Raw genomic sequence first — 12,685 nt, forward strand, 5'->3', positions numbered from 1 at the left:
CACCAACTTTGATGATCAGCTGCTACTGAACTGACACCTTATAGACAGTGCCCATCGCTAGTACTTGAAAAGAGGGGTGCTGAAAGCCACCCGGCTGATGACGCCATATAATGAGTGGCAAATGGAAAACTCCAGGAACGGACTAATCTTATCAGGCAGCAACTGGAGCTAGCAGAGAATAACCTATTAAAATAACCGAAGAGGGATTACCTAGTCACTTCAGCAGTGGGGTAAAAACCATTGCATTGTACGCACAAATAAACATTCAGAGTGCTTTTGGAGTATGCCTGCAGAGGTTTAATCAAGGGACACTGGTATATTTGTTTAACGCAAATAAACTAATCCTACAACGGTGGGAAATTGTTCAATTATAATGAGGACATGGCTCCTAACAAACTCACACTCTTGCCATCATTTTCCAAGACTATTACTGCTTGCCTGTGTGTTGCTTGAATATATATCTAGCCATATCTCATTCTACCACAAAGTGGACCCATATGCCACTGTTAATCCCCCCAACTGTTGCAGCCAGGAGTGAGTGTGCAGACTAAAATATTTACTGTAGAATTGTAATAGTTTTCAGTCTCAAACTCACGGTTTCAACTTTTCTAATTTCCTTATAATCCTATCTCATAGAGGTGCACTTAAACTCTGCCTCATTACCACAAACACATTTCCAAACGACTGATATCCAGCATACCCACAAGTACTGGGAAGTACTGGGAACCCATCAGAGATTAGTATACCCATAAACCAATCTCATGTTTCTGACTAAATGGGAGTAATAATGTGTGGAGGAGTGGAGAACTGGAGATTGAACTGAACCTAGAGACCAAATCATGACCTCACTCTCTGGTCATATGTCCTGCTGACAGAAACATTCTAAAATTGGACTCGTGTTTCCTCTTAACCAATGAGGAATAACATATTTATGTCTATTTATGGCCTACATGCATCAGTCCATGTGCACAACAGAGGAAGTGAGTTCTTTGAAGTTCTGAAATTGTGAGGGACACGGGTCAGGGGAAAACAAGGCAGTTTGGGCGGATGAGTTGAAGGCGTTTACAGGCGAAACGTTACACCATTTAGTCTAGTTCAGTGATGACAAGCTAATTACATTCACAGATTGTGAATCTATTCTGAGTGAAGTTACTCCTATATAATATAAATCAGTTCAGGGATGGTTTTTAAGACACGCCGAGCTGGTTCAGGTTGGTATGTAGAGATTAGAGAAGTCACACTGATACTTAAACGTCATTTGATTTCAGGGTGCCATCTTCAGGTCTGTCTTTTCAAGATAGCTCTTGCCCCAAGTTAATCTCTTGACATGACAGATTGTTCAGAGCCAGAGAGCCAGACTGCATATTCAGAGCTATACTGAATACTCGTGTGTGGGTAGTGTGTGTGTGTGTGTGTGTGTGTGTGGGGTAGGAAAAAAAAAGGGTATTTAACAGAATGTTCTCATTCTGCAGCACATTTAATATTGACGTATTCTTGACAGACAGATGACCACAGAAGTGGTTATGCCAACATACACAACATGTAACATTATGAACGTAGAAATATAAGCAACTTATACAAAATTACATCATTAGGACAGACTGGGCTTTTCTCAGATATAAATATTTTAAGTGCCAAAATATAGAGATGACTACTTCAATAGTATTATACCAAACAAAAAGTGTTTGGTATAATAGATTGTTTTCTACTAGCACTTTCAAGAAATGATACAGCACTTTGAGACAACAAGAGAAAATGATTACATACTCGAGTACCGTTATGAGCTCCAAGACCCAAGTAATGTCCTGACAAAGACTGTCCAGTCTAATAAGTGAAGTAACTGACCTGAGGAAACCAATGGCAAAAGTGTAATAAAACTTGTGTTGACCGTGAATAATGGCAAGAAAAGATCAAAACAATAACGTTTTTCAGTCTATATAATTTTCTTCATTAAGGGCACAATACTGTTGGCCAATGAAAATTATACTATCAAAACATGCGTGTAATCAAAACAAAGCAAATTGTGGCTTCATATTGTTTTTATGAAAAACACCTACCCTTAAAAATGGTATCAGTCACCATCTGCCTCAGAATTCCAAGATGTCTCACTGGGCCATTATCAATGAATAGTTAACACACAGAGCCATATACTTTATACCAAACAGGTAGACAAGAGGATTTGCAAATGCCTTTTTGCTCACTAGTGTGCGTCTATTGAGTGGACAGCACAATCCAACATCACACCTTAAGGATATAAATATGTGCGCATGTGTGTGTGCGCGTGTGTGTTGTGAGGAAGGTCGCAGGTCAATTTGAATTTCAACTTACATAATACAAATACAATCAGTATTTGGTGTAGGGCTCTCTGATGCAATTTCAGAACACGGCCTGTCTCTTCCCAACTCTGGGTTTGTATATATTTTCCGGTCGTTTGTAGTTTTCAAAGTGTGGTGTTAAAGCTTTCCCTGGTCCTTTTAGTTCTTCTTCTTGGCCACAGGGCTGCGGTTGTTGAAGAGGCTGAGGCCTGACCTGCCATTAGCCGCGTCAGAAACAGTGACTCCAGGCTGCTGCATCACCTTGTCCAATGTAGTCTTCTTAATGGCTGCGGGGGAGATGCGTTCCTGGTCTGCCAGAAACTGCAGCTCACTAATAAGCAAATAAAAATGAAAGTGAGGATTGAGGAAGTTACCATGAGTTTTACTTGTTAACCCATTCTGACCTGAGATCAGATTCATACGAGGTTTCCGCCGGACACACACTGGTCCTGATGAACCCATTCTGACCTGAGATCAGATTCTAAAAATGTCAGTCGTTCTTAGATTTTTCAAAATATAGCAGACCTACAAGCTCGTATCGCGCCACTCGGTGGCGCGATATGAGCTTGTAGATCTGCTATTTTTAAATAGCTAAAGCATAACACGATGCCGACACCAAAATGGGTGCCTGGTCAGAATGGGTTAAGACCAAAATAAAACGGAACTGAATTGACCAAGTCTCAAAAAGGATCAAAATAAATTCTCAGATGAAGTGCCCTCAATGCACCGATGGGTTGCCCCTTATATTCACAACCACATTACCGGTAAGTTTCATGCGGAAAATGGAGTTGCCCCAACACCTTCCTCTCCCACAAAACTTGTACGCCGATTGGCTCAAAAGTTAATGGACTACAGGCATGTCCAAGCAACGATAATGGTTTTTAAATATGGCTGCTGACCTCTTCGGTTCTTCAGCCCCATCTTGAGGATGTTTGTAGGAAAATGACTTTGCCGATACCAAGACAGTACTTTGGGTGCACCTTAGTCAGCTCAAGATAGCATTTTAAATCTGCGATGTCAAGTTTTGCCTCTTCAGATTCGCCTTGACACCCAAGTTCTTCTTAGAAGATATACAGTATAATTTCATAATCATAGTAACGTGAATTTCTCAGCTCACTGTGCAAATGTCCGTATGCTTAACCCATTCTGAACGGAACGGGAACCCATTTTGGTGTTAGCATCATGTTATGCTTTAGCTATTTAAAAATAGCAGATCTACAAGCTCATATCGCGCCACCGAGTGGCGCGATACGAGCTTGTAGGTCTGCTATTTTTTGAAAAATCGAAGAGCGACTGACATTTCTAGAATCTGATCTCAGGTCAGAATGGGTTCATCAGACCAGTGTGTGTCCGGCGGAAACCTCGTATGAATCTGATCTCAGGTCAGAATGGGTTAAATGTCCAAATCAAAATAACGTGAATATCCCAGCTCACCGTGTCCTAATACACGAAGCTTCCACGGCGTTGATGAGCAGACTACGGAAGCCGCCACTCTCCAGGGTGTGCAGGGCGAAGATGGTGGCTCCCCCAGGGGAGCACACATTATCCTTCAGCTGGCCTGGGTGCTGATCAGAGTCCAGCAGCATCTTAGCTGCTCCCTTTAAAAGGAATGGGTGGGGTGAACCATAGGACAAGAAGAGGTTAGTTTAACCCATTCTGACCTGAGATCAGATTCTAAAAATGTCTATTACATCCTGACACTTTCATTATTAACCCATTCTGACCTGAGATCAGATTCTAAAAGTGTCTTCGATTTTTCAAAAATAGCAGACCTACAAGCTCGTATCGCGCCACTCGGTGGCGCGATATGAGCTTGTAGATCTGCTATTTTTCAATAGCTAAAGCATAACACCAAAATGCGTGCCCGGTCAGAATGGGTTAACTGAGTCACATATCTCAGAGGAGTCAGAAATACATCAGACACAGACACAAATAAAAATTAATTTATTTTACACACAGTAAGGGTTTAAATTGACATTTTCAGACCACATTTGTGTACATGTAGCTCAGTCTTTCGGTCATGGGTTCGATTCCAGGCACCGTCAACTCAGCGTATGAGGAGCACAGCTTTAAGTTGTGCGGAAAGTACTGAGAGACGATGGTAGGTGTTGCGATCCACCTCTATTCCATCTCCCAGAGGTCTAGCGCATTGAAACGGGGATAGACTCCCGGTTGATACAGACAATAAGCCTCTCTGACTTACTTACAGACCAAATACCAGCAATTACCACCTGACAAACTGGTAGCATGGAATTTAATATTTACAGTGCAGACAGAAACAGCAAGAGACACACACAAACTGACCAGAAGGGCCTGAGCTCCAAGTCTGATTGCCAGTCTTCTGGGGAGGCCCATCTTCACTCCTCCATCGGCAAGGGCTTCTAGAGCCGTAAAAGCCTGTCAACATATACCAACACAATGATTATTACACGGCTTGGCTGAATGCTTGATTCTGATTGGTCAATCGCCAAATTAGCTGTGTCATTTCTCGGGTACAGGCTTTAGTTCCGACATACTATTGATCCGAAACCTCAATCCCTAACCTAACCTAACCATAAGCACAAGCACGGGAGCAGCGCATGTCGCACCATCGCATGTCCCCGCGCTTCGGACCTTTGGTGTGTCGGATGTGCAGCCGCTGTGCTGTTTGGATTTTATGATGTACCCAACGTGACAGCCATGTATACTAACACTCAATGTCATTTAACTAAACATGGTTTCAAGAATGTTTTTGAAAACATTTGAAGCGAGAAATAGACGATGCAGTACACGAAAATGGATTCCATTTGATAAACACTGACTTCCTTGTTTCCGAGGAGACTTGATGCACTCTGCAGGACCAACTTTGGAATACTTTCATTACCGTAAGCAAGAAAATATTTTTGACTTTCACTTGGGTCAATTTATTAATTTGTGTATTAATAAAAACAAAGGCTTAGCCCAAGCGGCCAGTGGCTTTATAGGTAGGTAGCTCAGATGTGGAATGGACAATTAAATGTATGTTTTGGACTCGCAGATGCACGTGTGCAGTGCAGATCACAATGCGTTGTTTATTGATGATTAAGCCTAAACAAATTACTTGTTAAATGTTGCTTTTGTTTGTCTTAATTCTCTCTTTGCCGGCTAGCTATTAGCATTTATGAAGTTCCCAGTGCCACCATCCACGTTCACTTTAAGAGAAGGAGTTTGCCCGCCCCCCCCCCACACTTTAGTATCATTGGAAGAAGCACACACCGTTTACCTGTTGCCAGAAGCATTTGTCGGGAGCGACGAAGGCACAAATTACATCCGAATTTTGGATGGCAGAAGATCCACCAAGGACAGCTCTCCTGGACTCCGACTTATGGAGGTTTGAAAATCCTGCTTGTAACCGATTTAAACGGTGATCAGATTTTACGTCCCATAGCTGATGGTGACGGGGTGTTGCCACAGCAACTGGACCAATGTTAAAAGCTGCCATCCCTAATTGAAATGTATCAAAGTTCCCTCCCCTGGCCAGCACGTATACAATATAGTGAGTCAGACAGAGACCACACACACACAGCTACGTCAGGAGGTAATAGGGGTTTGAGAACCGCTGCAGAGTATAACACAGGAATGCAAACTTTTATAAAAAGAAAAGAGCTACCAAACTTGTAAAAAAGAAGAGCTCGGGCCCCTTGTGATTCAAATTGTGGGTCGATTGGGTAATGCAAGTTATTGGCAATGTAAAATCAATTATCTAACTGGAATGTAATGAAAATCAGTATGATAGAGATAATGTGTAGCAATTTGGGTGAGCAAAACGGTGGAAAATCTAGAAAGGCTGAAACGGGAGTGGTCTACAAGGGGAGACGCGTCATGATCCAAAGAATCCAGGGAAACATTTTGATTGCACGACCTACAGTTTTAGCACGGTATAGCACCACCACCATGCATTTAGACATTTGTGGTGGAGTGGGCATGAAATGCTGATGTGTTCCATCGGTTTGAAATATGAGCTGTGCACACACAGATATGTGAAAAACATAAACTCCGCCTCCAGCATGGCATGGAGATAACGCATTTATCCCTCTTTCGTTCGATTCTGGGTCTGGCTGTCCCACAATCTCTTTATTTTGGGGATTACCAGGGAAGTATTTCTAATTAGACAGGACAGTGAAGACATAGGCGACCCTATTCCCCGTTTCTGTCATACAGACAGTCACTTACATAGGCGGGTCCACTGCCACTCAGTCCAGTGACGGCATCAATGAGGTCCTCCTCTACTTCAGTGCAGTAGCCCACACTGGACATCAGCTGCTCCAGAAGCTTGCCATCTTCCACCTAGAGGATGGGAGACAAGCAATTTAACAAAGCAGGAAAACCTCTTTGTCATTTGTATTACCCATGATTCGACCGATTGCGAGGTGACAATTCAATCATTTTCATTCACCACTGCTATGGTGCCTTATGAGTCTACCATCACATATCACGATATCAACAATTCCTACAGTAGATGAAATCCCTCACCCAATACAAAGCAATTCGTACTTGATGTGGTGTGATGAACCCAGTTCATCACACCACAGAATAATGTGTAACTAATTAACACAACCCAGTCAAATTTGATTGACAAAAACAATTGGTAAGGTTACAAGATTTGCTTTAAAAAACTAAACGAACAGTATTTTCTCTGCTCTGAACGCATGCCCACTGAAGGTCAATATGTGCATTTACCATGATGCACTTGGGTGTCAGGAAGTGTATTTATATAATTATATGAATATGGGAATACGTAGGAGGATTATGTTGTGGGACTTTATGTGTAGGTTCTCAATTACTTACTTTTTTATTCATGATTATAGTTATAATAACCCTATGAGGCTTCCACTAAAAGGACATTAGCTTGCGATATTCTTATTCCAACGGAGTTGGTCAATAACAATGACCTTCACAATGCAATGTGATTGGTTAACACATTTAACATTTCCCATCTGTCGACACATGACTCACACAACTGGATTAAACGTCTAAAAGCGTTAAGTGTTAAGTGAAACGGTGAATAAAACATAATCCGTCACTTGCAAAGTACACGTAGGATACCGGTAATTTATTTAAAGCAACGTTTCAGTGACACACAGCCTTCCTCAGGCATCATTTCCCAGCTGACCCGTCAATGAGTTTGGTAAAATAATAATAATAATTAGGGATGTCCCGATCACGTTTCTTTGCTCCCGATCCGATTCCAATCATTCGATTTTGAGCATCTGCCGATGCTGATCTTTCCCTGTCCGATATTTATATTTTATAGAACACGTTTATGTCATATCACAATAGTGCAATATCCCAAATCAGACAACTTCCAGTCTAATATGATATGGATATATAACTTTGATACTAGGTTTGTCCTGAATACGTTTTTTGGCTCCCAATCATTTGAAAATCGACCGATTTCCGATTACCCGATCCGATCGGGACAGCCCTTATATAAAGTGATCGGTTGGCTGCCGAGACAGACACAAGTAAAGTGTCTTTCGAATCATTCATCATTACCCCGATTGCAGCATCCATCCCTCCCTCGCTCCCTCCACACCTCTGCATGTGTTCCTGTGGCGTAGACAGTAGCCCCCTCTCTCACCACCACTGGAGTATTAGTCATACACCTCATCACCTTAGGATTCGGACGGTACTGGAGTAGCTTCTGTGAGATGACAACAGGGTAGATAAACACGACAAAGAATGAGAACCGAGAGTACCTCTACTCTACCGAGATGGGGCCTAATCAGAACACTGCCGCACAGTGCCGTCACTTGGACACATGCCAATACAATTTTAATTGAACTGAACATGATATCGAGAGAGAGTGAAAGGGAGAAAACAAACATGTCGATAGGGAGTTGGAGAAGCCTGAAAAGGAAACAGGAAGAGCTGTTGTGTGGCTCAGTCTCTAACAACAGATAGGGTAATTATGCAAATTGCTAAAGAATTTTGAGCAATTGTGGAAATGGTGACTTAACAAATACAAACAAAGATCAACAGTCACCAAGCATCATTTTCTTCATATCTCTGCCACCAGACTTGTGATATTTCAGCAGTGTATGTGAGGGACTAAGAAAGAGAGGCTGCTGACAGAGAGAGAGAAATGGGGAGACAAAATCTTCAGCCAGAAAATGGCTGAGAAAGTGAAGACAAGAGTAGAGATGGTAACAGTTGAAGCTGACCTTCTCTATGGAGCTGATGGTGACTCCTGCAGCACAGGATACTATGAGGTGGCGGTCCTCAATGTCAGGTCCGATTTCATCCAGGACAAAGGGGATGATGTGGGGCTTCACAGCCAGGAACAACACATCACTCTTACAGACTGCCTCCTTGTTACTCGTGGTCAGGTTCACTCCCATTTTCTACACATGTTGACAGAAGGAGTATCATAGAATCAGCAGCAGACACTTTATTTGGGAAACTCAGTTCCGTCATGGCTGATCACATCAAGCTACAGAAACATCATAACGTCTTGATGTGTGCTCCGATGAGACAGACCAAGAAGAAAAACACAGATACAGTTTATCTATCTCAGAGATTGCACTAGGTTTTAAACTCCTGGTCATCATGGAATAATTACAATTCAGTTACAGTTTATAGCGTCTGATAAAAAAATAACAGACAATCATTTTCAATGCATGAATGACAAGCAGGTGCATAGGCGTATCCAATGTGAGACTGAAAATGATTTGAATCTAAAAGGAATAAGCCTTGCCGGGCCACAAAGCCTATAGGGCAGGAGCCTATCTCCCTTTACTGTAGCGTGAGGCAGCTGGACATGACGCAAGTATGTCGCAGGGACTGACCCCCAATACAACCCTTGATGCTGAGTGCCAAACAGAGAGGCATTGGGTCCCATTTTGTTGTGAAATGATGACCTTTATGACCTGGGGGATCAAACCCCAAAGCTCAGGGTGGACACTAAGCGCAAGGTCACTGAGCTGGTGTATAGGAGAAGGCTATGGGGAAAGAAATGTACAGCTTCAACTTGCTAAAAGATTCATTATCTAATCTACTTTAGGCTTCTCAAACACAGATTGTGTCTGTGGCTGTGTGCGTAATGATTTCTCAACAACATGTTGCAGCATTAGTTTCATTGCCAACGCATGTTTTTCAGGATAATGAGCAATAAAAGCCAGGTCTGTGGCAGTGCAAATCTTTCATGAAGTTGATTGGTTCATCTGGCCATGAAATCAAAATATAGGCGGGTGAAGTACTTAGTTTAGACAGTTTTTGGTTTAGACTAGTCATTGGTTAGACCAGTCATTAGTCCTACAACTAAAACCTATCTCAAACCCTCACCTCCCACGGGGCAGCACACCTAAACCCATGTCTAAACAATGACTAGTCTAAACTAGTAAATATGCACCCCAATATAGGCTAATCACAGGTATATGGTGCATAAACCATAAAAACAAAGAAAGGAGTAAACAAATGGACTGATAAAGAACACGCACATCCTGCATACATTTATCTTCTCACCCTTAATCCAGCTACAGTAGGCAGGTCTGTGTCTGGGGAGCTGGCTGTGATCCTGTTCGTAGCTATGACACCTGGAGTGAGGTGAAGTGTGATGAGAGGAAGATAAAAAATAATGACTTTGATTATTAAGGAATGCTGCCATGACAAAGTGTGTGTGTGTGCGCGCTAAAGTTGGGTGCTGTATCCAATCAAATGGTGCAAGCAAATATTTGTAATTGATTGGATACTTTATTGTCAGAAATGTAAACAAACAGCACATGGTACAGTCAGACATTAGGCTAAATGGATAAGACACATGGGGACTGGTTTCCATTGTGATCCTATGTATCCAATTCAACATAGCATAAAAATAACACAATACATACATTTTATGATAAGCCTTTATTTTGTTGCTGTCTTAATTGTATTCACGTGACGCTACTTTGACACAGTGAACCACCAGCTGCTCCTAGACACCCTAGCGGATCTAGGCATCGGTGGAACGGCACTAAAGTGGTTCTCCTCCTACCTCACCGACCGGACCTACCAGGTTTCCTGGAAAGGTCTGTTATCAGCCCCCCAAACCCTCCAAACTGGGGTCCCACAGGGATCTGTACTTGGTCCCCTCCTTTTCTCACTGTACACTAAATCCCTTGGCACTATCATCTCTGCTCACAATATATCCTATCACTGCTACGCCGATGACACACAACTGTTTCTATCCTTCCCCCCCCTCTGCCACTCAGGTGGAAGAGCGCATCACCGCATGCCTGGCTGACATCTCACAGTGGATGTCCTCCAAACACCTCAAGCTGAACCCAGACAAGACTTAAGCTTATCTTCTTCCCAGAGAAGTCCTGCCCTATGCGGGAGCTAACTATTTCCGTAGACAACGCCCTGGTAACGTCTGTCCCAACAGCCAGGAATCTTGGTGTTGTCCTGGACAGTCAGCTCTCGTTCAAAACTCACATCACAGCTGTCACTCGATCCTGTAGGTTCACACTCTATAACATACGACAAATTAGACCGTTCCTCACCCAGGAATCAGCCCAGCTCCTAATCCAGACAACAGTCTTGTCAAAACTCAACTATTGTAACTCCCTCCTTACTGGCCTACCAGCATGTGCACTTAAGCCTCTGCAGCTGATCCAAAATGCCGCAGCTCGCTTGGTCTTCAACCAGCCAAAATTCTCACATGTCTCCCCCCTGCTCCGCTCCCTCCACTGGCTCCCGGTCGCTGCCCGCACAGAATACAAAACTCTGATGCTGGCATTCAAAGCAACCAAAGGTATGGCTCCCCCATATCTTGCAAGTATGATTGAACCCTATACAAACCCTCCCGCGCACTCAGATCAGCCAATGCAGGGAAGCTGTAAGTACCCTCACTAAAAACGCCGGGACAACGCTCCACACGTCCCAAACTCTTCTCCCTTCTGGCTCCAAAACTGTGGAATGCACTTCCCATTGCAGTCAGAACTGCAGCATCACTCCCAATCTTCCGCCGTAGTCTGAAAACCCACCTTTTCAGACTCCATCATGGCCCATAGCACTTACCCTACCCCCTTAGATAGCATTTCTGTAGACTTAGGTAGCATTTGATACAGACTTATAGCATGTTATGTAGACAGCACTATAATTGCATTGTATGTAGTCATAGCACGCCATAGTACATATGTATAGCATAGTAGTATATATGTATAGTTTATATGTATAGTTTCATTATATAGATATTCCACTGTTACTTTCTTAGCTTACGCATGTTTCATGATAAATGCTTTTATGTGACGTATTCCCATGCTTTTTTGTTCTTGCTTAATGTAAATCGCTCTGGATTAAGAGAGTCTGCTAAATTGTAAATTGTAATTGTCATTTGTCATGATGCTGGTGGTACTGTATGAGTGTATATGTACGTATCCATTTCCCTGCGGGGATAAATAAAGTACATCTCATCTCTCATTTTGGTAAATGGGTGGATTTCTCCAGCGGGGTGTGAGTGATCACTGATCAGTCATCACTGACTCACCTGCAGCGGTGAACCCTTTCACCAGTGCGTGAGCCAGCTGGCCAGCTCCGATGAAACCGACGCTCATCTTGTTGGGATGTGTGACTTATTTGCCCCTACAATGCTAATTCAAAAACACTAGGTCATTGTCATTCATACATTTCAAAGAGTCAACCACATGTCCGCTATGCAAACAAAACGTGAATTTTAACCTAAGTTTGATTGCAGCAAATGGAACATCAAAAGCAATGATTTAGTGATGCTAGCAGTTTGCTAGCATCACTAAATCACTTTGCTAAGCTAATTTTGACCACCAGTGACCACCAACCATAGAGTATGCCACCAACCCGGCAGACATGCTAACCTAGCTTGAATTCAGTACAGCACATATTTTTTTAAGATTGTAAATTACGTAAAGGTGATTAACTTACCTTACCTGCTCGGCTGATCCCAGATGTTCCAACTCTTTGTGCCTCCTGGTCGACTTGGAGTATTTACCGTTTACTACCGCTGTTCAGTCTGTGACTGATGAAACAAACCACCACTTTCTGTGTCAACGTGGCTTCCTCCTTCATTCGTTCCATCCACAAGGCACATTTTCACAAGTGTGATCGATGGGAGGTTAGCCAATCACCAAAGAGACAGTGCTTGCACGTGGCCAATAGCAAGTCACTCTTCTAGCGTTGGGCGGGGTTTTGTAGTCCACCACTCCTCCTTTGCGTCAGTAACAGCAGAGCTGAGTAAAAAATGTAGGTCTGAGGTCAAGAGTATGACCATGACCATGAACGTTATAAAGTGGGTTATGTTTATTTTGGCAAGGGAAGCTCACGTAACTCCTATTCAAACTAGGAGTTACGTGAGCTGTCAAAGATTGTTTAGTTTTGTGTGTCCATCTGCCATAGTATTT

At 42.8% G+C, this 12,685-nt stretch overlaps 1 protein-coding gene across 3 annotated transcripts; it reads right to left on the reverse strand.

Moving 5' to 3' along the window:
• Positions 1-1,464: 1,464 nt before the first annotated feature.
• Positions 1,465-12,365, reverse strand: pycr1b (pyrroline-5-carboxylate reductase 1b). Of its 3 annotated transcripts, none has more exons than XM_083766161.1 (9): positions 12,215-12,365; positions 11,800-11,902; positions 9,798-9,868; positions 8,498-8,677; positions 7,870-7,977; positions 6,507-6,620; positions 4,620-4,712; positions 3,750-3,913; positions 1,465-2,646 (listed from the first exon to the last, which is right to left on the reverse strand). In XM_083766161.1, the coding sequence occupies exons 2-9, from the start codon at positions 11,864-11,866 to the stop codon at positions 2,475-2,477; spliced, it is 969 nt and encodes a 322-aa protein (XP_083622287.1). In that variant the 5' UTR covers positions 11,867-11,902; positions 12,215-12,365; the 3' UTR covers positions 1,465-2,474. The 3 variants fall into 3 exon arrangements, with proteins under 3 accessions (XP_083622287.1, XP_083622286.1, XP_083622288.1); XM_083766160.1 differs by having other exon boundaries at positions 12,210-12,365; XM_083766162.1 differs by having other exon boundaries at positions 11,800-11,892; positions 12,209-12,365.
• Positions 12,366-12,685: the final 320 nt, after the last annotated feature.

This window comes from Protomyctophum parallelum (genome assembly GCF_964188405.1).
Source record: "Protomyctophum parallelum genome assembly, chromosome: 5".
Lineage (NCBI taxonomy): Eukaryota > Metazoa > Chordata > Actinopteri > Myctophiformes > Myctophidae > Protomyctophum > Protomyctophum parallelum.

Bases quoted from the DNA above. Each gene is read 5' to 3' on its own strand.
- pycr1b (XM_083766161.1), bottom strand. From the start codon at position 11,866: ATGAGCGTCGGTTTCATCGGAGCTGGCCAGCTGGCTCACGCACTGGTG. The intron at 7,978-8,497 runs GTCAGCTTCAAC...GTCATCTCACAG, and splicing joins CCATCAGCTCCATAGAGAAG to AAGCTACTCCAGTACCGTCC. The intron at 6,621-7,869 runs GTGTGGAGGGAG...CCCATCCTCTAG, and splicing joins CCACAGGAACACATGCAGAG to GTGGAAGATGGCAAGCTTCT.